A 23,225-nucleotide genomic window follows, 5' to 3' on the forward strand; every position below is an offset into this window, starting at 1 on the left:
AAATTAAATATTTTTAGCGGGAAACTAAAATAGAAGACTTTCCAGACGACTTACAAGTAAGTCGTCTGGACGACTGAAATATACGTCGTCCGGGTAAATTATTTAACAGACGACTGAAATATAAGTCGTCCACACCCTAAACATAACCCCTAAACTTAATTATCTAATTAAACACTTCATAAAACCAAATCAAACTTGAAAAGTGTTTACTATACACAGAAATAAACACATATAGGTGAAAACTAATTTTTGAAAAAAACATTTTAGTTTTCCAAAATCTAACCCTAACAATACATACAATACTACAACATATGTTTGCCAAACTCCTAAACCAAAGTATTTCATGATTCACTACTTCCACTCATATATCTTCAAAACAAATCAATTTTATCATATCTTAATTTATATCAGTTAAAACTGTTTATAATTACTTGATTTTTATTTTTTACGCATCTAAATATTTTTTTACAAGATTTATAAATTATTTTTAAAATAAACTGGTACCAGACGACTTACACTTCAGTCGTCCAGACGACTTACACTTCAGTCGTCCAGACGACTTACACTTCAGTCGTCCAGACGACTTCCAACATCTCAGACGACTCAGACGATTTACTGGGGCTATATTCGTAAAAATGGCTTCTGTTTTTTTGTTTGGTCACAAGGGGCTGAGCTGTAATTTCACTAGGCTTTTAGGTTAGTTTTGCATTTGATTCAAGTTTGGGTATAGGTTTGGAATTAAAATCAAGTTGTGGGTTAGTTTTGGCAAAAACCCCAATATAATATCTAATAAACATATGCCATTCATGTTATTGCTATTAATTTTCAAATGTTCATACACTTAACAGAACATATAAACAAAAATCAAAAAGATAGGTACAAGTTTGGTATGTATGGCATAAAATCACATACCAGTAAACCAATGACTCTTAAAATTGTGAAACAATTTACTACAAAGGTTTTCTGTAACAAAAAAAAGAAAGAAAGAAAAAGAATCACACACTACTTCCAGAGTAACGTCGTATACATATTTATGAAGTTACGAAACTAGAGAGAAGTAGCCGGATTGCATTTTCCTGCGTTTGCCGGAGTACGTGAATGAAATGGGCTAAGGCCGATCTGTCTATATATATGGGCCATAGATTGCTGTCCATATATCATTATCTAAGAAACTATGATTAGGCCGAATAAAAAAACATAGTTCAAAAGAAACATAGTTCAAAATAAAAATATGATGTCTGAGCCCGGGTTCGAACCGGGGACCTCTAGTGTGTGAGACTAGCGTGATAACCGACTACACCACCCAGACGCTGATGATCTACCTCGACAAGGTAATACTAATATCTGTTCTGTCGTGAGTTTTTCCCTTTTTGTTTTCCAATTTGAACGATGGATAAACGTTATATTGAAATAACGTGAAGAAAAAATAATAGCTAGCAATAAAAACGAAACAATAGATTGTTTTCTGTTAGATTATTTGTGAAGTTTCTATGAAAAGGCTATTTTGATAGGGGAAACTTTTGAGAGCAGCACATAGCTGAAAAATAAAATAAATAATTTTTTGTAAAGAAAACGAGAGACGAAATCGAATTGCATTGGAGTTTGAAATTATTTTGCTGAACAAAGCATAATTATAAAATTATATATATAATTTAGATTAAAGTTATAATTTATAAGATTTTTTAATTTCGTGGTATACCGGGTCTTAATTTCGTGGCGAAGAATGGTTGGGTGGTTTTGGTTTGGATTACTTGAATTGTAAGCCCTAATTATTACAACGCCTCATTTTAAGAGTTTTTTTTGCTGGACCAATCTCATAACTACGTAATCTTATAGTCGATGAACTCAAAACGTAACGTATAAGAGCATCTCCGATATAAAACTTTACTTTTTTTTTCAAAATAGAGTAAAAATAAAAATGGAGTAAAATTTGTTTTAATCTTACTATATTTTCCATTTCATAATGAAGTGATGAACAAACAAATAGATTACTCTATTTATAGAGTAAATTTTATTATAGAGTGAGATATGGAGTTGAATTGGAGCATTCCTTACTCCATATTCACTTTTACTGTATTTTAGAGGAAAAAATAAAGTAGAAATGAAAATGCCCTAAGAGATAAGGTACAAGAGATAAGATTTACATAATTGTTATTGGTCTTGTTAAGAGCATCTCTAACCCATAACATTATTTTAGTGTCAAAACTACAACATTTTGGTGTAGTTTCATCACTAAAAAAATATTCTTCTCCAACCACGACACTAAACTTGACACTAAAAATGATTTTATAATATTAGATGTATTTAACTTTTTATTTGTTATTTATTTAGTTGTATATTTTATTAATAAAACTAAATAATGTTTTAGTGTGGTGATTATTAGTATAACACTAAAATAGTGTAATTTTTGCAGTTAGATTAAAGATGTGTAAGAATTACACTAAAATAATGTTTTGCAAAGTTTGGTAGGAGATGATCTGAGTTCTTCTTCACGGCGCAACTTTGCTCAAATTTCAATCATCAGTAAACGTGTTTCAAACAAATTCACCTTGAACAAATTCAGATTATACAAGAATCTGATTCTTAGATCATCTACCTTTTGATTGAGCTGTCTCCTCACAAAGAAGAAAATAGAGTGAGAGATCGAGATAGGCTGTTGATGTTTCTCGTGTTTGTAGTCTCTTTCTTAATCACTGTTTGATGCGTTCTCATGTATAAATAAATAAACATCTTCAGACTTTTTGTGAGTGTGTGTGTGTGGTGCCATACAATAAATCTATGTTATTTCCCTCATAACCTCCTCTGTCCACGTATTATTAATATTAAAATTTCGCTAAGTAACCAACCTGACAAACAAAAATAATAATTAGCAGAATCTAGGAAACGTACTAAACATCTGGAATCTGCCAACTGGATGAACAATAGAACTTGGTGCAAAACAACGTCCCAGTTCCAAAAAACATTGTCAAGTCCCTGAATTATTTAAACACACCCAAACTGCATACATGGGTACTAAAGGTAGTTCATACACTGTCAAGTCCCTGAATCTTGTCGGTGAAAACGGCGGAGACGGAGGCGATGAGGTTTTGACATGGGATAAATACAATCTCCGCCGAGGGGTAATTAAGGAACTTTGCTTTCATTTTCCCTTCAGCATCTCCTTGTACCTCAGAATCGAATCGAGTCTCTGTAGCTTCAGTTGCTGTTTGAACTTGTTGATGAAGTCGGAAGCTTTCTCGTCGACGCCATCTTCTCCGTCTCCGAACGACGTTGATCCTTCGACCCTCGTCGTATCTGGTCTTCTCCGTTCAACGGATTCCACCGTCTCCGCCTCCTCATGGAAACCGAAACCCGACTTCTCGCTCGCTGATTTCGTCATCTTCCCCGTCGCTTTCTTCTTCTTCTTAACCGGTTTCTTGGATTCCGATTTGCTCCTGACGTGCCTATGGTCTTCGTGGATAGCCGAATTCGGGTCAGGATTTTGATCGGAGTGAGGTTCCGGGTCGGATCTGTAGAAAGAAGATAGCTTAATGGATTTGACCCGTTCCAAGATAGACGGAGCCCGAGCTAGACCGGGCAGGTTGATTGGATTATCAAATCCGGTTCCACTCGGTTTATCTTCTTCCGGGATGATGAATTTTGAATTATCGATCGGGTCAACCCGACCCATACGGGTCGGAATATTTTCGAAGCGGGTCGGTTCCGTGTGATTACCAGAATCACTTTCCCCCGGGTTATACTGCTGGAATCTGAAGTGTGACATGTTAATGGATCTGACTCGATCCAGGAGAGATGGAGCACGTTGTAACGGAGCCGGGTTCGAGTTTGGATCCGGATGAGAGTGGTGATGAGGATCCGACCCGGTTACGTCGTGCGGGAACTTGAAATATGACATGTTGATGGATTTAACCCGATCCAAGAGAGAAGGAACGCGTTGTAGCGGAGCCGGGTTCGGGTCAGCATACACGTGAAGATCCGACCCGATCACGTCGTGTTGGGTCGTAGTCGAGAAAAGTTCGGTCTCTGGATGGGGAAACTTGTAGAGATGGAAATTGATGGACTTGACTCGGTCGATAAGCGACGGAGCTCTGGTTAACGGAGACGGAGCATGACCCGACCCGAACCAATCGTGATGCGGGTGATGTTTCCGTGATCCTGAACCAAATCGAGAAGTGATAACGATTGTGCCGATCATAAGATTGAGAAGGAGGAAGAGTGTCGTCGGAGTGAACCAGCTAGCCACAGTCGATATTAACTCCATCTTTTTATTTCTGTGTTGTGTTTATGTTGTTGTCGGAAGAAGAACTGAACACAATGATATTTATATTTGGATATCTTTCTTCTTTTTCTTTTTTTTTTTGCTTTTATTGTATTTTTTTCCTGATTTACAGCTTTGTGACTGTTATTTCTTCAGTCGTTTTTAATTGTTTTTGTTTCGAACGTCGGGAACTTTTTTAACGAATGTGTTCACATTAGACACGAGTGATTTTTTTTATTCCTCTTTTATTTTTCTTCTATTCATATTTCGTCCATGTTATTTTATTTAAAAGTGATGTTCTTTTTTTAAGTGATACTCTTAACCCAACAACACTATGTCTATAACTGTGTATAATTTTACAAGAACGGCTTATTGATAGTCAAGGCTTAATTCATTTGAAGTAATAGTTATATTTTTGAGGATTCCGTGAAAACCAATAGACGTTAATGCAAACTTTCCATCTTTGTTTTCTTTAGATGCGGGAGGTGTGAGTCGTGTGACCAAGTTTTTTGACATTTGTATTGCGCTTGAAATTCAAAATTCTCGACATAGAATCACTTTTCAAAGCACATATGCTACTCCTATATTGTCATGCATGATAAAACACAGTACTTTTACTATTAATAGTCAAAACATCCTCAAATGCGGTAGACTAACAATATTGAAAAGGCTATTGGGAAATGTAATGGAAAGAGCTGGAAACAAGTAAAATACAGGTTTTTGACGAGAGAAACTTAATGTGTTGGGCTCCTCTTATTGCTAAATCATTTAAAGTTCCAAAATTATTGTCACAAGAGTGACCCATCTAAACATTATACGATCTATTTCATTTTAGTTGTCGTTTTAAGTTTATGCACATATATTAAAAATAACATTTAATTTTACACATTTTTAAAATAAAATATTATTACCTATATACCTAACCATGTTTAACCCAAAAAAACTAAAAATGTCATATTTGCATTAAAATTCTAAATCAACACTTAGTTTGAAACGGAAATTTTACCTTACAACGACAGTTAAACTGAAATTTATAATAACATAAATGTTTAGACCAATTTCAACACGTTTTTTTATATCTCAAGGTTACAACTAATCAACTCTATCATTTACGGTTATTTTTACATGTATGTATCATGTATGTATTTACCTTGGCCTTCAACTAAATCTACTTGTACTATTCAAGTTCAGTTAATGGAAATTAACGAACTTATATTATGTGAATGATTGTTAATGTTTGTTGAGATAATGGTCGATTTTACAATTTATATACTAATAATTCAGTGCAATTCGGATTATTTATAAACTCTAACCTGATGATGGTATAACAATTAGTCAATACTTGCATGATACAATATACTGTCGGCATGTTTACATACAAAAAATATGGATTAATTATTTCAAATGTTGTTAATAAGTAATAACGAATGTATACTAAAGAGTTACGAGAATTTAAATACTCCATCCGTTTCAAAAAGATTCATATTCTAGAAAAAAAAGTTTGTTTCAAAAAGATATATTTTTTATATTTATAATACATTTTTGTCGACTAATAATGAAAAATTGTAAACTTCAAAAATATTAAATGCATTTCTTGAAGTTTTATTAGTTTAGAAATATATGAAATATAAAATTACAAAAAACTATGCATTAATATCTAAGTTTTATTATGTTTTTTTAGTAAGTGTAAAATCTTAAAATATGTATTATTTTGAAACGGAGGGAGACCTATAAATTTATGAATTTGTGTTCCCAAATTCACAATACGATGAATCATGCGCGCCAATTCTTGCTTGATTTCATAATGATTGATGTAGGTAAGCAAAGGTTAAAATTATGTTAGAGATATATAATGTAAATTGCATATGGTGATCACGCGGTACACACCAACTTTTAGAAATTCTTTTTTTCGAATTCAGTTGGTATAAATCGTATTTTCATTTTTTTTTAAATTATATTTCTTTTAACTTATAAGCGAGCGTGGGGATATGGACAATAGAGAGATGTAGAGGGGTAACATGAAACGCAATGTCTAAAACCTAGTTTCTAAATTTATTTTATCGTCTTCAAATTAATGTACCAAAGATGACAAAAATACTCAAAATGTAGACTCGACGATATCTCCTGAGGTCCAGTACTTAATTCGAGAAATTTTGCAATCTCTCCATCGATTCTCAACCTATACATTGAATCATGTTGAACTGGAGAAGAACAGAGTGGCAAAACTCATTGCAGTGAGTGTTACCAAGGATCAGTGATATCAATCGTATGTGGCTCAAGGATGCCCTGCTTGGTTGGATCACACCATTCGAAGAGAGGCCCTGCCTCATGATCTATAGCCCCTAACAGGTGGTTCTGTGTTCTCTACGGGTGTGCGAACTATCGCCTTTTAAGCACCTATTGGTGTCTTTCCCCCTTTGCTGTTTTTATTTTATGTCTCTACTCTCTATTGTTTCTTTGTTCTTCCTCTCAATCCTCTTCTGTGAGGTGTGTGTTACATTTTTGGAGGTTTGCTTTCTTTATAATTTGAATACAACCAGCGTCAAAAAAAAAAGACTCGACGATATCACGTTGATGCTAGCTGCAACGCTGACCTTTACGATTGACTTTTGATTTCCCTCGAAAATAATTTCAAAATATATTATTATAAAAGTCCATCCATAGTTACATTTACACGTGTCTCCGACTTTTATATTATGCAATATTCAAAGTTATTATATACTTGCATATAGGGGTGATCAAAATCTCCGTAAAATTTGATTCGATCCGTTATACATTTCAATTCAATCCAAAAAATCAGGATATCCATAATTTTATTAATCAAAGCAAATACTAAAAATCAATATCCATCAAAGACAAAATAAATCACAAATACTCATATTTTAAAAAATAGATATCTGATCCGATCTGTTATATACATATATATGTATATAAAATTATATATAATATATAATTGTATATCTATATATAAATTTTATAATATTTTTATTCACTAAATCAGTTATTTAGTTATTAAAATTCTAAAAGTATGTTTTTAAACAAATTGTAATGATACATTGTTATTGTATACCTAATTATTATTTTTCTTTCAATATTTTTCAAAAAAAAAAAATATTATTTTTTTGGATCGAAACGGATATCCGGAAAAAAAATACTGATTTTTCATATATCCGTAACACCGAATATCCGGAAGATCACAGATTGAATCAAAAATCTATTATCAGTGTGGAGCGGAGCATATCACAAATCCTTAAAATTTTAGATATCTGCTTCATGCCTGCCCCTACTTGCATGCATTTTGCTATCCACATGGGTCGCCGTTTCAGCATAATAACAATATATGATGAGCAAATATATATTATATAGAGAAATTTGGACCCTGAATTTTTTTATCACAAATATAGTTTTCATAGATCAATATGATTAAAAAAGATTTCACTAAACGGTAAATAAACACTTATGTCCTTAGGGTTAACATATCTAAAAGATTTAGATATGAGGAGTGGATTTTGGGAGTGGATTTAATTTTTTTAAATAAATAAATAAATAATTATTAAAGATTTAAAATGAAAATTTGAAAATAATGTCAATAAGATTTTTTAGATTTCAAAATAAATTTGATAAAATTGAATTCAAAAACTTATTATTTGAAAACAGTTAAAAATTATTTTAATTTATTATTTATTTAAATAATTATGTATATTTAAGTTTAAATATCTATAAAGTAAAGTAGAAGAGTATTTTGTCTCTTTAATGAAACTTCTTTTGGTCATTTGACTCTTTGTGAACTCTTTTGGTGAATTATTTTGAAATGATCATTTAAGAAATTTTCCGTATTAGTATATTTGTATATTCATCTATAATTAGTGAGACAAAATATTTTTTTAAACCATCGGATGATTTAAGTTTGTAATATGTAACTAATTTTTTTTAACATAACTATAACATCGAATAATAGTAATACTATTCATCAAAATGTCAAACTTTCTAATAGATTTTAATTTCATAATAATGATGGACAGGCGAACAAATATATGGCTTTATTAGTCAAAACAATATGGCCTTATTAGTCAAAAATATGGTTTATATTATCATTCAGTAAGATCGTGACTTTTTGAGGTAACATTATAGCGAGGGATGGTCAAGGTTAAATATGTTATGGATGAATGATTTATACTATGGATTTATACAAAAGTTTGATTGATGACGAAAGGTGAAAAAAAATACAAAAGTTTGATTAACTATTCCGAATTCTGTGAGTAAAAAATAATAATTCCGAATTCTATATTTAGTTTGAGAACTATGTCTTCGAATAAGTCCAATTTTTGATAGAACTTAATGGCTTTTTATTACAAAAATCGGCCCAGTTGATACATCCGGTTCGATTTCAATGTCTACAGAAGGTGGTCACATATAGTGAATGATTTTAAACATGGGAAATTTAGAAAGTGGGATACAGAAATGCTGGAGAACCTCGTTATTCTAAAAGATATTTATTTCTTCAGAGTTTGATCATTAGTTAATCTAATATAGATGACAAATTTTGTTAGAATTACATAAAAGTGAACAATATACAGTAAAATGGATTTAGTGGTAGCAAACAAATATTCATTGTCCTGACCAAAACTACGGTAAATGAATTTCAAGCTTTTGTTCGAAGAAGTAATGTTCCACAGAAGATATATCATCGTATATGGTAGATTTTAACAGAGTATTTAGTGGTTACAAGGAACTTTACATACGGTGTGATAATCATTATCTTCGATGTGGAAATACTGATGAAACTATTAATTGTGTCATTTCTAATGTAAACCTCCTCTACAAACTTGGGTATTATCATCAACTCTTTCATGCCTATTAATTTTTTCCATTATAAGAATATATTCCAGTTTAAATGTTCTCGAGAAAAAAATGTAGAAAACTCGGAATTAGATAGAATATTTTTCTATTGATAATCAGTTATTTTTGAAAAGATTGTAATGATAAATTATTTAGTGATGTCACCACAAATCTTCTATAACTATTCTGACATACTGTTGAGCGTAGTTAGAATGGAATACAAAAAACAAGAAGATGTTCAATCGCCATACCAGCCAACGATGGCCTTGTCTTTCAGTTCAGAGTATTTGTTTAGTGGATGGATCATGGACTTTTGCCTCTCTATACATTGGATATGGTTGAGTTTGGAGAGACGAATCAAGAAATGAGTAACTTTTAAGTTTAAAGAACCAAAATAGACGTTTATCACCTTTGCACAAAGAGCTAGAATCACTTATTTGGAGTATGAAAATTATGGTTCATCACTCTAACATAACATGTTTTTGGGACAGCCTATAACTATGTACAATGGTGTATGAATTCAACACCCTAATTTACACATTTTTACATTCCACATCATCATCTTTTTCTTCCACCTATTAATTCAACACCTATACAAACTTTTTCACTACAATGGTTTTGTTTAATAAAATTCAACACACTACCCCATAAATTTTAATTCATATTTTTATTTTGATAGTTAAATAAAAAAATTGATTGTAACTAAATTAAATAATTAAAATGACATAACTTAATAATTTTAAGTTTATTTTATTTTATTCTTTACAATTTTTGTTTTAGAAAAAACCCTAAAATTAATATTATTAAAACAAATATACTATATAGTTGAGGTCCTAAAGTTTAATATTGGTGAAAATATAGAAATTACAATAAAAATGACATTTTTATTATATATATCCAAATGAAATGAAATTAGTTTCTATTTATAGATTATTAAAAATGATGAATTTTGATATAATTTTTATTTTGTAGCAAAATATTTAAATATAAAATAATTAAGTTTGAAATATTGGGTGGAAATAAAATGAGACAAATCTGAAGCACCAATCACAATATAAGATGTGGAAGAGTGGAGTCCATTTTATGTTCTTTCAACTAGTTGAAATTATTCAACTGGTGTGAATCCAGGTATGCTCTTTTTTAATTCAACACCTTCTTTATAATGGTTTAATCAGTTGAATAAATTATTCAACAGATCCATTGCTGATGGTCTAAGCATTTACTTTTGATGGTTCAAGAATTGACAGCGTGGCTTACCTTTTAGAAGGAATTAGCTTCTCTGCAAGTAAGATTTCAAGATTATTTACCATCTACAGACGTAAATTTAGACAAATTAATGATCTATTAGCTAAGATTGCACATGTTTATTTATAGAGATTTATGTTTTGTTGGTTTTTACATTATGGTGTAGATTCTCATACAACCTTTTGTTTGAGAAACAAAATAGTTTTTCGAAGTAAAAAAAGATATATATATATGTGTGTGTGTGTGTGTGTGTCGTTAAGTTTTTTCTAGTTAAGATTTACTGGCTTTGGCTACTAGCTAGTCTACAAGAATCACAGATTGGAAAAACTAGTATATACGCATCGTTATATCATCATATGCATAAAATTATTCTTTCTTTTTTTTCTTCTTAAATTAGTAATGTTTAGTTGAGAATCCGTACGTGGATTGTGTGTAGGTCTCGCTTGAAGTTTTTTTTTGTTTTTAAATTTTGTCTCGCTTGGAGTTGGAGTCACTATTTTGTCTCATCATATTACAATATTTGTAGGGTTATCTATAAGACTATACCAAAATTTATTCTTCGATCATTGTCATTTTTGTTACACAATACATTTACCAATATGACTATATATTATTGAGTATATGTGTAACATATAAATGTTTTATTTTGGAAACGATTTCATTTTATATACATGTGACATTGACCCTTAGAAGGTTTCAAAGGATACAACACATATCACTACAAGAAAACACGCTGAATTCCGACGGAGCTTCCGACAGACTCCAACGTTGTCGGACGTTTTTGACGGATTTCCGACAAAAACAAAAAATTTGAAGTCGTCGGAATTCCGTCGGCCAATTCCGACGAATTTCCGAGAAAATATGGCTCGTCGGAATTTTCCGACTTCCGACGACTTTTCGACGACATTCCAATAAAAACATATAACCGTTGTAGTCGTCGGAAATTCGTCGGAATATACCGACGACATTCCGATTAACAGATATAACCGTTATGGTCGTCAGTATTCCGTCGGTATTTTCCGATGAATTTCCGACGAACCAAATGACCGTTGCCGACAAATATATATGACCGTTTTATAGCCGTTTGAAATTGTACCGACGAACGCGTTCGTCAGAAATTCGTCGGAATATGTCGAGTATAAATTAAAAGAAAAAGGTGTACATATAATAAACTAATATCACCACTAAGATATACAGTATATATTATATTACCAGTAAGATAAACACGGGTATAATAAGTATACATTAATTATTTTATTTTATTTTTTAATTATACATAGATATCCTAGCCCTACAAAAATAGTCCAGACTTGTTATGTATTGTCACATGTTGGTCTTCTGTCCCTAATAATGCCGAAATGTTAATTTCTCAGTGACCGTAATTTGGATCCTGGTGGCTTCACCGTATTGAGCTCTTTTCACTCAAGTTAATCACCACCAGACTACAAAGCCTGATTTAAATTAATTATTATAGTGTTTGGACCGCCTTGTATGTCATCGTTGTTACAGTCTCAGACATTTGATAGTATATTTATTTTAACCGAGCCCACATCAACTAAACTCTAAAAGCATCATTATCATCATCTAGATATAAATATCCAAATCTTTCAAGCTAATATATTCACATACTACCAAGATAAACCTCAACCAGTTATTTTAACATAAATTGATGCTAGTTAATTTAGAAAATTAAAAAAAAAAATTGATGAGGGAATCGTTGTTAGGATATTGCAATGTTGTTCTGGAAATCACTTTTTTGTCAAATAATTCATTTCATTGAAATGAAAAGCCCAATGGGCGTCATACAAGGAAGTTCAGCTTCCCATTCTGTACAAAAATAGACATAAAATCCAAGTCGAAGCCCAAAACATTGCCACATAATCCTAAAAGATAAGGATGCATGCATGATAGTCACGTTTTGTGCTAGCAGGCTATCAACAATTATGGAAATGGCGAGAGAAACCGATGTCGTCCCTGGCGACATGTCGGACAGATCAGCACCGGCTTCTTCGTCCAATAAGCTTGAACCGCTTGCAGTTCATCGAAATTCTTCTTCAAATCGCCGGAAGTGGAACCCCGTGAGAAGCTTTAGCAGAGGGAGAAACAAATTTTGCCGGAACGCCTTCAAGACTCCGACTATTCTAAGGATACTTCACTTGTCAAAGGAGCGAAGGTTGATTCCTATCTCAATGAAGAAGAGCTTGTCTACCAAATTCAAACAGAATTTCTAAGATTGAAACGGATTCAATCGTCTCCATCACCACCGTAAACGGTTGCAACTTGCAAGAGACCTAGAGAGAAGGTAGAGAAATTAAGAGAGATTCTGACGATTTGTTTCTCGAATTCACTAACATTGGATCAGTGAGTATCATCAATAAACACAAGATTATACAAATTGTTATTATTTTGCATATGTGTAAATTGATTCAACTTTTGCAGTGAATTTACAAATCACTTACTAGTCTGAAAGATATTTAATTTTACCAAGTACTTATTGTTGGATATGAATTGGATGATCATGGTAAATCACACTGGATCGTCCATAACTCTCATGTTGAAATATGGAGATTTGGTGGTTTCGGACAGATGTATCACCAAATCAAAAGAAATAGTGGTTCAGGGCTTAACCAATAAAAATATAGAATATGCATTGATACGGAGTGAAACTTGTTTTTCCTTTATTTTTTTTTCAAAGGGCTTCACTGGAGGGATCTTCATAAAAAGATTCAAGTTTTCTCTTGGTTTTTGGAATTGTTGTATTCTTCTTGCATTCTCCCATTTGATGAACTCTTACCCTTATCTTGTTTTTTTAACTTTTCTTTCTCCTGCAAAATGGAATATGCCTTAAACCCAATTTTCACCGTAATTTGTGGCATTTTGCATCATCGATTTTAGTTATTCCCTCCGTTTTATTTTATTTATCGTTTTAGTTTTATGCACACAGATTAAAAAATATATTTAATTTTGCATATTTTCAAAATAAAAACATCATTACTTATACATCTAACTATATTTTAACCAAGAGAAAAAAAAAATATTGTATTAAATTTTACTTTGAAAACATAAAACAACACTTAAAATAAAATAAAATTTTAACTCTAAAACGACAAATAATATAAAACTGAGTGAGTAGTTCTTTTACATATTTTTATTTGGTTTTTTATTCACTATGTGCTTTTCCACATTCGTTTTAATTGATCAAACAATTGTAGTTTACAACCAAAGCTCCACATAGTTGTTAGCATTAAAATGAGAACGAAGAAACTATTGTTGCTCCCAGACTCAACCAAGTTTGGGACAATTTACTAAGTTGCTATGGACATCTCTTGCTGAAAACACGAACAGTTTCAGACTTCTTTTGCTCTAAAACAGAGAAAACTCTGTTTTTCTTTTAAATATTATTAGAACTACAAACTAATTTTGGATCACATGTAACTAGTCTGGATCACTTCTGTGGGGCCAGGATACCTCTGTATAATTCAAAAAAAAAACATCAGCAGCATTAAGAAAAAACCTAAGAATGGCTGTAAACATGAGTTTCTTGAGAGTAACAGAGGTAGCCGAACTTCCAGACATCGGTGTCGGAATCCGACGGATAAACTCGCGATCACCATATGAGAGCCGATGACCCTGCACCCAAAGCTTCTCCATCCAAGCAGAGACGACCAAGAGCTGACCCAAAGAATCACCGGATCCTCACTCTAAACCAGATCCAGAGCCATTCTATCAAAAACGTCGTGCTTTCTCGATTAACACCTTAGATACCAGAAGAAAGATGAGATGGGGACGTTTTTGGCGGCGGTGAGGAACGCCGACCGCCGGAGTAGCATAAAAAGTGACGGATGCTACTTTGTCGCTAGGGTTGCAGAGGACACTTTTTAGTTTTCTATATAGGGGTGAGTATTCGGTTATTCGTTCGGGTTCGGGTAGGATATTTTGAGTTTTTGGGTATTTCGGTATAGCGTTATGTAATATGTTCAGCTATTTTACATTTTGGGTCGGTTTTTTTTTTTGTAATTTGAGTAGTCCGGTTCGATTATTTAAAGTTACATGTTAAAAAAAACAAGGTAGTTTGGGATGAAATAACTCATGAATCAAGATAAAAAAAATCTGAATGTAATAGTAATGTGCACGTTGTATGATAAAAACAATATAATATTAAGCAAAACAACAACAAAATATGTTTTTAACCAAAGAGTAAGACATCAAGCCCTCAAAGATGAAAAGCAATATTTCACCAAAGCAACCTTAGAAAAGAGTGTGTCATTCAGTAAAATTGAAAGGTGTAGAAAATTTAAAAACAGAACCATTAAATCTACGGTGAAGACGGGGTTAGGTTTAGCGTGAACTATAAACAGGAAATGAAGGAGTCGACACTATTAGAGATTTATAGTTAATATATATTTTTGGATATTTCGGCTATCCATTCATGTATTGGGTGATTCGAGTATTCAATTTCTTCTAGTTTAATATTGTTCAGATATTTTATAGATCGGACCGGGTTTGACTTCGAATTTTTCGGATCGAGTTCAGGTTTGGCTTCGGGTAGTGGATACTATTGCTGAATATATGAATTCAACGAACCATAACATCTTTTAAATATATTAAAACTCATATCACTTTTGATACAATTCGGATTATTTATATAACAAAAGAATAGTTTTTTTTTTGCAACGAATGGCTATTCTATTATTCAAACTTGAGGTGGTCTGGCTAACTAGACTTGAATAAAATAACCAACAAAACAAAATTCTCTATAGAAAGCTCTCGAAGTCCTAGCTAAAGAATCCGAAATTTGATTTTACGCTCGTGGAATATGAATGATCTTGATGTCTGGGAAACATATCTATATAGTATCTATCCTCTCCAGTTATCTAGAAAAACAAAAGAATAGTTATTATATAACTATATGTTACAAAAAAAAGAAAAGTTATCATATAACTATAATAAATAAGAAAAATACAAAATTTGAACTTGACTCAGGTTTAACAAAATCCTGGGTCCGCCACGGTGTAATTGTCTCTCCTAATCTTATTCTAAAATATTCATAATCATCTTTACAAGAAAGTAAATTTAATATAAATTTCGTTTACGCTTGATAAAAATATAAAACGGTTTAGCGTAATTGTCGTAAAATCGCGTAACAATAAGATACGCTGCAGCTAAATATTGCAAGAAAGAAGTATAACAAATTAGAGCTGACATTGTTTTGTCTTATTTCTTTTAACTTTAGTACGTAGATTATTACATGTCTGTAATATAATAATAAAAGACGATATATACAATTATGTTTTGAAAGAAAAAAAATCTGTACGATTGTATTTTAATAAATTGTTTATATTTTAAGATTCATATTTATCTCAATAAGTTTTTCTTCCTTTTGTTTTTCAGTTTTGGATCAAAGAAGTAAATCCTATATAAGGAACCTCATCCCCTGTTATATTGAAGTCTTCTATCTTACAAACCCTAACACCTCAGAAAAACTATCGTGAATTATTCTCTCAAAGTATATCTTTTTTTCGTGTATCTTTGACTCATCCGTTAATTTTTCTTTGTTTTCTGCTTTGGCAACTTTCTTGTTGAATAATACTCGTTAGAATCTTTGTAATTTTCTGCACTTACTTTTGATTCGTGTGTGTTAACGAGAATTGTACTTTTTACTGTTTCCAGATGTCGATGCAAATCCTTATTAAGATTTTTACAGGCAAGACCTTAACTCTTGAGGTCGAAAGCTCAGACACCACTTGCAAAGTCAAAGAAAAGATACAAGATAAGGAAGGAATCCCTACGTACCAGCAGATGCTTGTCTTTGGAGAAAAAACGCTTGAGGATTGTCGTACCTTGGCTATTTACAATATCCAAAATAATTCAACTCTCCACATGATTCTCAGGTTTACAGGTATGAGAATCTTCGTAAATATTCTTGAAGGCAATGCCATAATGCTTGAGGTCAAAAGCTCAGACACCATTGACAACCTCAAGGCAAAGATACAAGATAAGGAAGGTATCCCTAACTACCAGCAGAGGCTTATTTTTGCCGGGAAAAGCCTTGAGGATGAACGTACGTTGGCTAGTTACAATATCCAGAGAGAGTCAACTCTCCACTTGATTCTCAAATTTAGAGGTATGCGAATCTTCGTATTAATCTTGAACAAGACCATAACCCTTGAGGTCGAAAGCTCAGACACCATTAGCAACGTCAAGGCAAAGATACAAGATAAGGAAGGAATACCTATCCAATATCAGAAATTGTACTTTTGCGGACGTGTTACGAAGGATGACTGTACCGTGGCTGATTACAATATCCAAAAAGAGAATGCTCTTGTGATGAGTTTCAATCTGGGAGGAATTATGAAAATCTTTGTTAAGACTCTAACAGACAAAACCATAGCCCTTGAGGTCAGAGGCTTAGACACAATTGACATGGTCAAGGCGAAGATCCAAGAGAGAGAGGGAATCCCTCCGCACCAGCAGGTCTTGTTCTTTGCTGGTAAACAGCTCAAGGGTGGCCTTTTGGTGGAGAACAAAATCTGGAAGGAGTCAGTCCTTCACGTCCATCGTTTAAGTGGTGGAATGCAAATATTTGTGAAAACACTCTCTGGTAAAGTCACTGCCTTAGAAGTCGGGAGGTCAGACACCATTTACAATTTAAAGACAATGATTCAAGACAAGGAAGGGATCGCACCAGACCACCAGAGACTGATATTTGCTGGTAGACAACTGGAGGATGATTACAGACTTTCTGATTATAACATCCAAAAGGAGTCAACACTTCACCTTGTGTTTTCCACAAAATAGACTTTTATCTATTCGTTTTTTTTTCTTTGTTCTTATATTGGATTTTTTTCTTTTGTTTTTATATTGGATTTTTTACATAAAAGAGACTTTTTTTTTCACTGAACTTATGATCACCTAATTAAGAGTGTGATTAAAACACAAGATAGAAAAACCGGTGGTGATGTTCTATGCTTTTACCCGTACTAGGATTCAGACCCAAACTATATTAACTCTTATATTTTTTTTATTAAAAAAATAGTACTATATAGTATTCAGAACAAAAATAGATGATACATAAAATGAACATTTTAAAGTAAACGACACTTAAAATAAAATGGAATGAGTATTATCTTCTCTTAATAACTACAAAGAACTATGATTTTTTCCTTGAACCGTAAAAACAAATCCTCATAATAATCAGATTGTTTTACATAATTAGTTAACAATCAAAAAACTATAATTGACCAACATATGGTGAACATGTTAATTTAGTCAGTAGTTGGGATTTTTAAGCGTAATAAATACTGAATTATGCCGGGACACAATTTTCTTAAAAATTATTTTAACCCATAAAGTTTTAGGTTGCACAATTTGTTTTTTGAGAAATAAACAAAGCTCCCTATTCTTCAAAATAAGGCTAAGATACAAGAAATATAAATACATTGCAAGTATTTATATGTTCCAAATATATTGTATAATTTTCTTGGCTAATCAATCTCTCTATTTTCTTTGTTTTAATGTTTTTGATGTTATATTTTACTAATGCGCACAATTTCCTATATGAACTTTAAAGGTGGCAATAGTTAAGTTCTAAAGTTTACAATGGTAAACAAAATTGTCACATTTGGTCACCAAATGTTACAATGATTGATCACTAAATACTGCAATGGTTAACCATCCGGAATTAGGGGTAAGCATTTTATCCGATATTTGAACCCGTATCCGAATCCGACCCAAAAAACCTGAACCTAAATCTGAACCAAAGTAACAAAATACCCGAACGGATATTGAATTAAGAAAGATTGGATACTCGAACAGATAATATTCAAAATCGAATAGATATCCGAAGATAACTGAACATATAATTATTCAAAATATTTTATTTTATTTTATAACCGAACATATACCATATATTTCTAGTTTACTTCACTAATTTTATTCAAAATATTTATATTGATTTTTTGCATGACTCAAAATCAGATGATATACATATAATTAAGGACAAAATAATTTGTTATTTAATTAAAATACATATCAAGCTCTTGTTTCTTACATTAACAAAAGTTGCATCTAAAATTTTAAAATAACAACTAAGTTAGTGTCTTTCTATTTTTAATGTTTTATCTTCAAACCTATTAATAGTTTAATCTATTAAAATGGAAAACCATTTAAGTTAAAAGTATATATTTTAAATACAAAAAAACTAAAACAATGAATTATTTAATTTTTTTTCCTTCAAAATCTAAATATCTGAACTCGACCCAAAATAACTGAATCCAAACTTAAAATACCTGAACCCGATCCAAAATGTAGAAATACATGAACGGATTATATACCTCTATACCGAAATACCCAATCCAAACCCAAACGGGTATCCGAATGCCCACCCCTATCTGGAAGTTAGTAAAACATTTAAACCGTTGCAAATGTTTATCTAAACAATTTTAGTAATACACTTAACAATTGCAAATGTTCATAAACAATGGTTTATTTAAAATTTTGAAATGATTCACTTAAATCAACAATAAAACATTAAATATCCTCCAAATTGAAATATGATTCTTACATTTTGTCTAAAGTTGTTGGTTTTTTTCCAAAGATATTTTGTTGGAAATTGAATGTAAGTTTGACCTGTAAAAGTGTATTATTAAATTGGCATTCAAAATTGTAGTTGAATTAAGATAAATAGATGTGTAGATTAATTTTGTTCACAGACTACTTGGAAAAAAAAAAACAAGATTAGATTGTTATATAAAGACACAAGTTTTAAAAGATGCTACCTTAAATAAACACAAAAACAAAGAAACAATGCGTCTAACTGTCTAAGGTTTGTTTCATACATAAACATACAAGCCTTATTATTTTCTTTAGTCTTTTATTTTTAAGATTTACAACAACTTTTAATGCTTTGTTTCCTTCAAATATATATATATACTAGGGTTAAGCCCGTCGGGCGGGTGATCAAATGAAAAAAGTAATAAAAAAATTTAAATTTTTATATTATTTTACTCAGCTTATATTAATATTTACTGTTGCTATTTGTTTTTTTGTTAGAAATGATATACTTGTATAGTTAATAATAAAATTTTAATTTATACAACTATTATTATTGTAATATTTAGATATGAGAAATATTTGCTTCGCATTTCTAACTGGTAAAATTTAGTTTTGTTTACTTGACTAAAAAAAACTACGAACTTGTTTTGTTTATTTGATATTTTTTCGATCCATTTAATTGCATAGCTACTAAAATAAAATGTGTTTGTTTTTCAGTTACAATACAAAAAAAAAAGAACAATGTTTTAGTTTTTTTGTGAATATGCATTTGGCATCCGTCCATCCTATACTAATTGCTTACTATTTAATTATTATTGTTTGGAAAGGGTAATAAACTTTCAAATAGTGAAACTTGTTAATGTAAAATCTAAGAACAAAGTTTGGTTTTCGTAAATATGCATTTCGGATCAGTCCATCCTCTCCACTAATTGTTAATATTTGATTATAATTTGTTAGGAAAAATGTCTTTTTGGCAAACAGGACACCTTATTTTATAACTGAAAATGTCTGATATGGTGGAGTTTAAAAACCCAAGGAAACCAATGATATAAATTTTTTAAAGTAATCGGACTTGATATGATAATGTCTGGAAATGCAACGAAAAATCATCGTGTCTTGTAACTTTGGTTCCCCTTGCTCTTTCGATGTCAATCGATTGGTGCCTTCTTTCCTGAGCACCCATCTTCCTTCACTGGTGACTCCTCTCCTCTCCCTTCAATTAACAGAGTTGTGACCTGAAGCAGTTGCATCAGCTAGTCCACCTTCAACCGCTTCATCGCCAACACAGGTACCATGATCCACATAGGTTATTTTAACACCAGAAACGTTGCTCTTTTTGACTGCTCCAGCACCTTACATATCATCTCTCAGATTGTTATTCCCACCCTGTCAAAGTGCATCCTAATCTGTAATTACCAACGTCGTAAAGTTGCACTGGACTAAAGTTTGTACATAACTTTACCAGAACCTCCAAATTAGACTGCGGTGGACGCTGATCGGTTCCTAAATGTGGGAAACAGTGAAGCTCTGATGCTTTGCAGTCAAGTTGAAGTGGGATAGGTTCAATTGGAAGGTTAAAGTACTCCCAACAATATCTTGTGAACACTGTGGAAGCTCCCACTCCTGTGAGTTTTGGGCACCGACGTCCTTGATTCGCACTGGAATACAAAAAAAAAAGAGTTGTCATTTGTCAAAAATAAGCAACGTATAAAACGGTAAGTTGTAAACAAATATGTATCAGATACGGCTTCACCTGATCAGGTTTTTTCTTTGGTATAAAATCGCTTCGTCGAAATCCTCTGAGAATTCAAAACAGTGAACAATTAAAAAAAGTAAAGTAAAACATGTTGGCAAGCCACTATACATACTAAAAGCATGATTATCCCTAGAACCCATTAGGGTCTCTTAATCAATTGTTTAGTAATAAATGTGTGTTAAGAACTTTAGTTAAGAGACACCTAAATTTTTGTCCTCCATTGCAAATTTTTTAAGTAATGGTTCTTAAAAAAAAACTACACAACTCAAACAATTACCATCTGTACAATATACTTTCATCCATGGTGCTAAAGCTTTAAGACTACTGAGTCATATAGAACTTACCGGGTGGAAGTTCAGAGCGTTGATAGAATAGATCTCATTCCCATCTCTGTTGACATTTGAATGTGAAGTTCTTGTTCTGTTGAGAATCATCCAGATGATGGACACCAACTCGCCCTTCAATTAAACCAACCTATATAGAGAGCATCGAATCTGGTTATATATTGAACAGTATGAAACAACTTCCAACACTACTATACTTAATTTGTTGTGCCAATGTGAGATCAATGTGCTTTGAGAAACATACCTCGTATGACATACTATCAACATCAAGCCTCAAGTTGTGGAAATGATCAACCGAATCCGTTGTCCTTCCCATTACAAAACCATTCCTGAGCATCATCATCTGCAACGGACAGCATATACTTTTTAACATAACTAAACTAACTGCATGGTTTAGTTCTTCAACTTAGTCACTAATATTAGACAAGAGACAAGTTGAAAGACGATGTTAAACACAAGCTGAACCAAGAAGAAGAAGAATTAATATCATAACCTGACTCTAGAACTCGGCATCTGACTCAGCTCCCTTGTCTTTAGACGAGGTCAAGGAAAAGACTTTTCCAGATCACCATGCTACATTCAATAAATAACAACACAGATTCTTCATTAGTATACGCACACAACGCATACACGGTAAATCAAACACAGAGAAACAAAAGAGTAGACATCTTGAGGTCTTTGATGAACCTGTCAAAATGCAGACGCACACCACGGAGAAGCTCAAGAACGAACTCATTGCTCTGGCAGGGGATTTTGGTGGCTTCCAATATGTGGGAACCGAGTTTAGGCTCAGAGGTTCCTAAGCTGAACTTGGGTTTCTTGCCTTCTTTGACCTTAGGAAGATTCAACTCCAGAAAACTTCTAAGCTCGGCGGTCATAACCCCTGCCATAAAAAAAGGTCAATAATTTCATTAGAAAAAAAAGAGACAAGCTCAACACCAATCAACCATTAAGAACTGAAGCTTTTTCTATGTAAAATTGTAAAACAGACAAAGTTCAACATCAATAGGAAGGAGAGTATCCTAATATATACGAAAAAGGCAAAGTGATGGTTTGAGTTCACAGAAACACCACTATAAATTTAATATGTATACCTTCAGAGACGGCGTTAACTTGGTTTAGGGCATCGAGAGCAGACTCAAAGGGGTGAAATATAATCAAAGATGACAACTTTACCAAATCAGAAACAAAACCATGACTCTATAGACTAACAAAGTCAATTTTCAGATGCAAACAGAGAAGAATAAAGAGAAGACGTTACCAGTCTAATCTCTCTCCATGCGTCCCTTTCGATGTCGCTCTCAATCTCACGAACGTTCGTAGCCTCTGCGATGCTGAGAGAGAGAGAGAGAGAGAGAGAGAGAGGATTGCTTGATGGAGACGAATCGAAAGAACAAAACCGTTACGATGATGGAATCGTCGAAGACAGAGAGGTTTCGAGAGAGACAAAGAACAGAACCAACCTATTTGGACAAATCCTAAGGCCCAGTTTGATTAGAGAATAATAGCCCAGTTACATAAACTCATTGTTTCAGAATCGGAAAAAAAAAGATGATGCCACGTGGCAGTTTTTGCCCTATGCTCTTATGCTGAAGTGGAAGGCTGTGCACAGAGCACAAGCCTACTTTATATATAAAGACTAGTGGTTTTCCGGCGCTACGCGCCGGGTTCATATATTTTATTCTTAAATGAATTTACATTTTATTTTATAGTTTTTGTAAAGAAAATATGTTCAAAAATATGAAGATGAGAAAATATGTTGAAAAATAATATATTTTCTGATCCATTTGATAGTGGTTAGCGACCATAGTGTATAACTTTTTTTGAAGTTGCTTAGTTCAAAGTGAAATAGCATAAGTGGTTGTGACTGATCGATTAAATAAAAGTATAATAAAAACCGATAGTCGTAACAAAGTTAATTTAGTTGAAATTTAAACATAAAGTACAGTTGATATTTCAGAAGGAAAAATGTCAATTTGTTTTTTGTGATTATCATGTTTGAAGGAAAAAAAATTGTTTCATCCTAATAAAATAGTAACAATCCTCACATACTTTGTTTATGTTGAAGATGTGGCAATTTTTTGGGACTTCATTGTGACAGTATAAGTTATTTTCCCTCTTCAAAATTTCTTCTTTAATTTTGACATTTTTCTTTTAATTTTGATTATATATTATGTTTAAATTTACTTAGCTGTTTTTAAAAAAATCATTTTCGGGTACCGTTGATGTT

General features: G+C 32.3%; 2 protein-coding genes, 1 long non-coding RNA gene and 1 other non-coding gene across 6 annotated transcripts; 1 reads left to right on the plus strand and 3 right to left on the minus strand.

The window, feature by feature from the left end:
• Window positions 1-1,235: 1,235 nt before the first annotated feature.
• On the minus strand, window positions 1,236-1,309 carry TRNAV-CAC. Its single transcript has one exon. It is a non-coding gene; the product is annotated as a tRNA-Val (tRNA).
• A 1,538-nt stretch (window positions 1,310-2,847) lies between these two features.
• Window positions 2,848-4,498, minus strand: LOC106371488 (pathogen-associated molecular patterns-induced protein A70-like). The gene has a single exon (XM_013811570.3). It carries the CDS (start codon window positions 4,259-4,261, stop codon window positions 3,140-3,142), a length of 1,122 nt encoding a protein of 373 aa, XP_013667024.2. The 5' UTR covers window positions 4,262-4,498; the 3' UTR covers window positions 2,848-3,139.
• An 11,472-nt stretch (window positions 4,499-15,970) lies between these two features.
• On the plus strand, window positions 15,971-17,173 carry LOC106370332 (polyubiquitin-like). Its single transcript, XM_048742912.1, has one exon. The coding sequence runs from the start codon at window positions 16,013-16,015 to the stop codon at window positions 17,138-17,140; it is 1,128 nt and encodes a 375-aa protein (XP_048598869.1). The 5' UTR covers window positions 15,971-16,012; the 3' UTR covers window positions 17,141-17,173.
• Window positions 17,174-19,862: 2,689 nt separating this feature from the next.
• Window positions 19,863-22,464, minus strand: LOC106449424. 3 transcript variants are annotated; one of them, XR_007317181.1, is made up of 8 exons: window positions 22,257-22,464; window positions 21,683-21,878; window positions 21,489-21,568; window positions 21,240-21,338; window positions 20,996-21,125; window positions 20,649-20,694; window positions 20,358-20,553; window positions 19,863-20,281 (listed from the first exon to the last, which is right to left on the minus strand). It is a non-coding gene; the product is annotated as an uncharacterized LOC106449424 (long non-coding RNA). The 3 variants fall into 3 exon arrangements; XR_007317180.1 differs by having other exon boundaries at window positions 20,364-20,553; window positions 22,257-22,431; XR_001289156.3 differs by lacking the exon at window positions 22,257-22,464 and adding an exon at window positions 22,090-22,232.
• Between the last annotated feature and the right edge of the window lie 761 nt (window positions 22,465-23,225).

This window comes from Brassica napus, chromosome A10 (assembly GCF_020379485.1).
Source record: "Brassica napus cultivar Da-Ae chromosome A10, Da-Ae, whole genome shotgun sequence".
Taxonomy (NCBI): Eukaryota; Viridiplantae; Streptophyta; class Magnoliopsida; order Brassicales; family Brassicaceae; genus Brassica; species Brassica napus.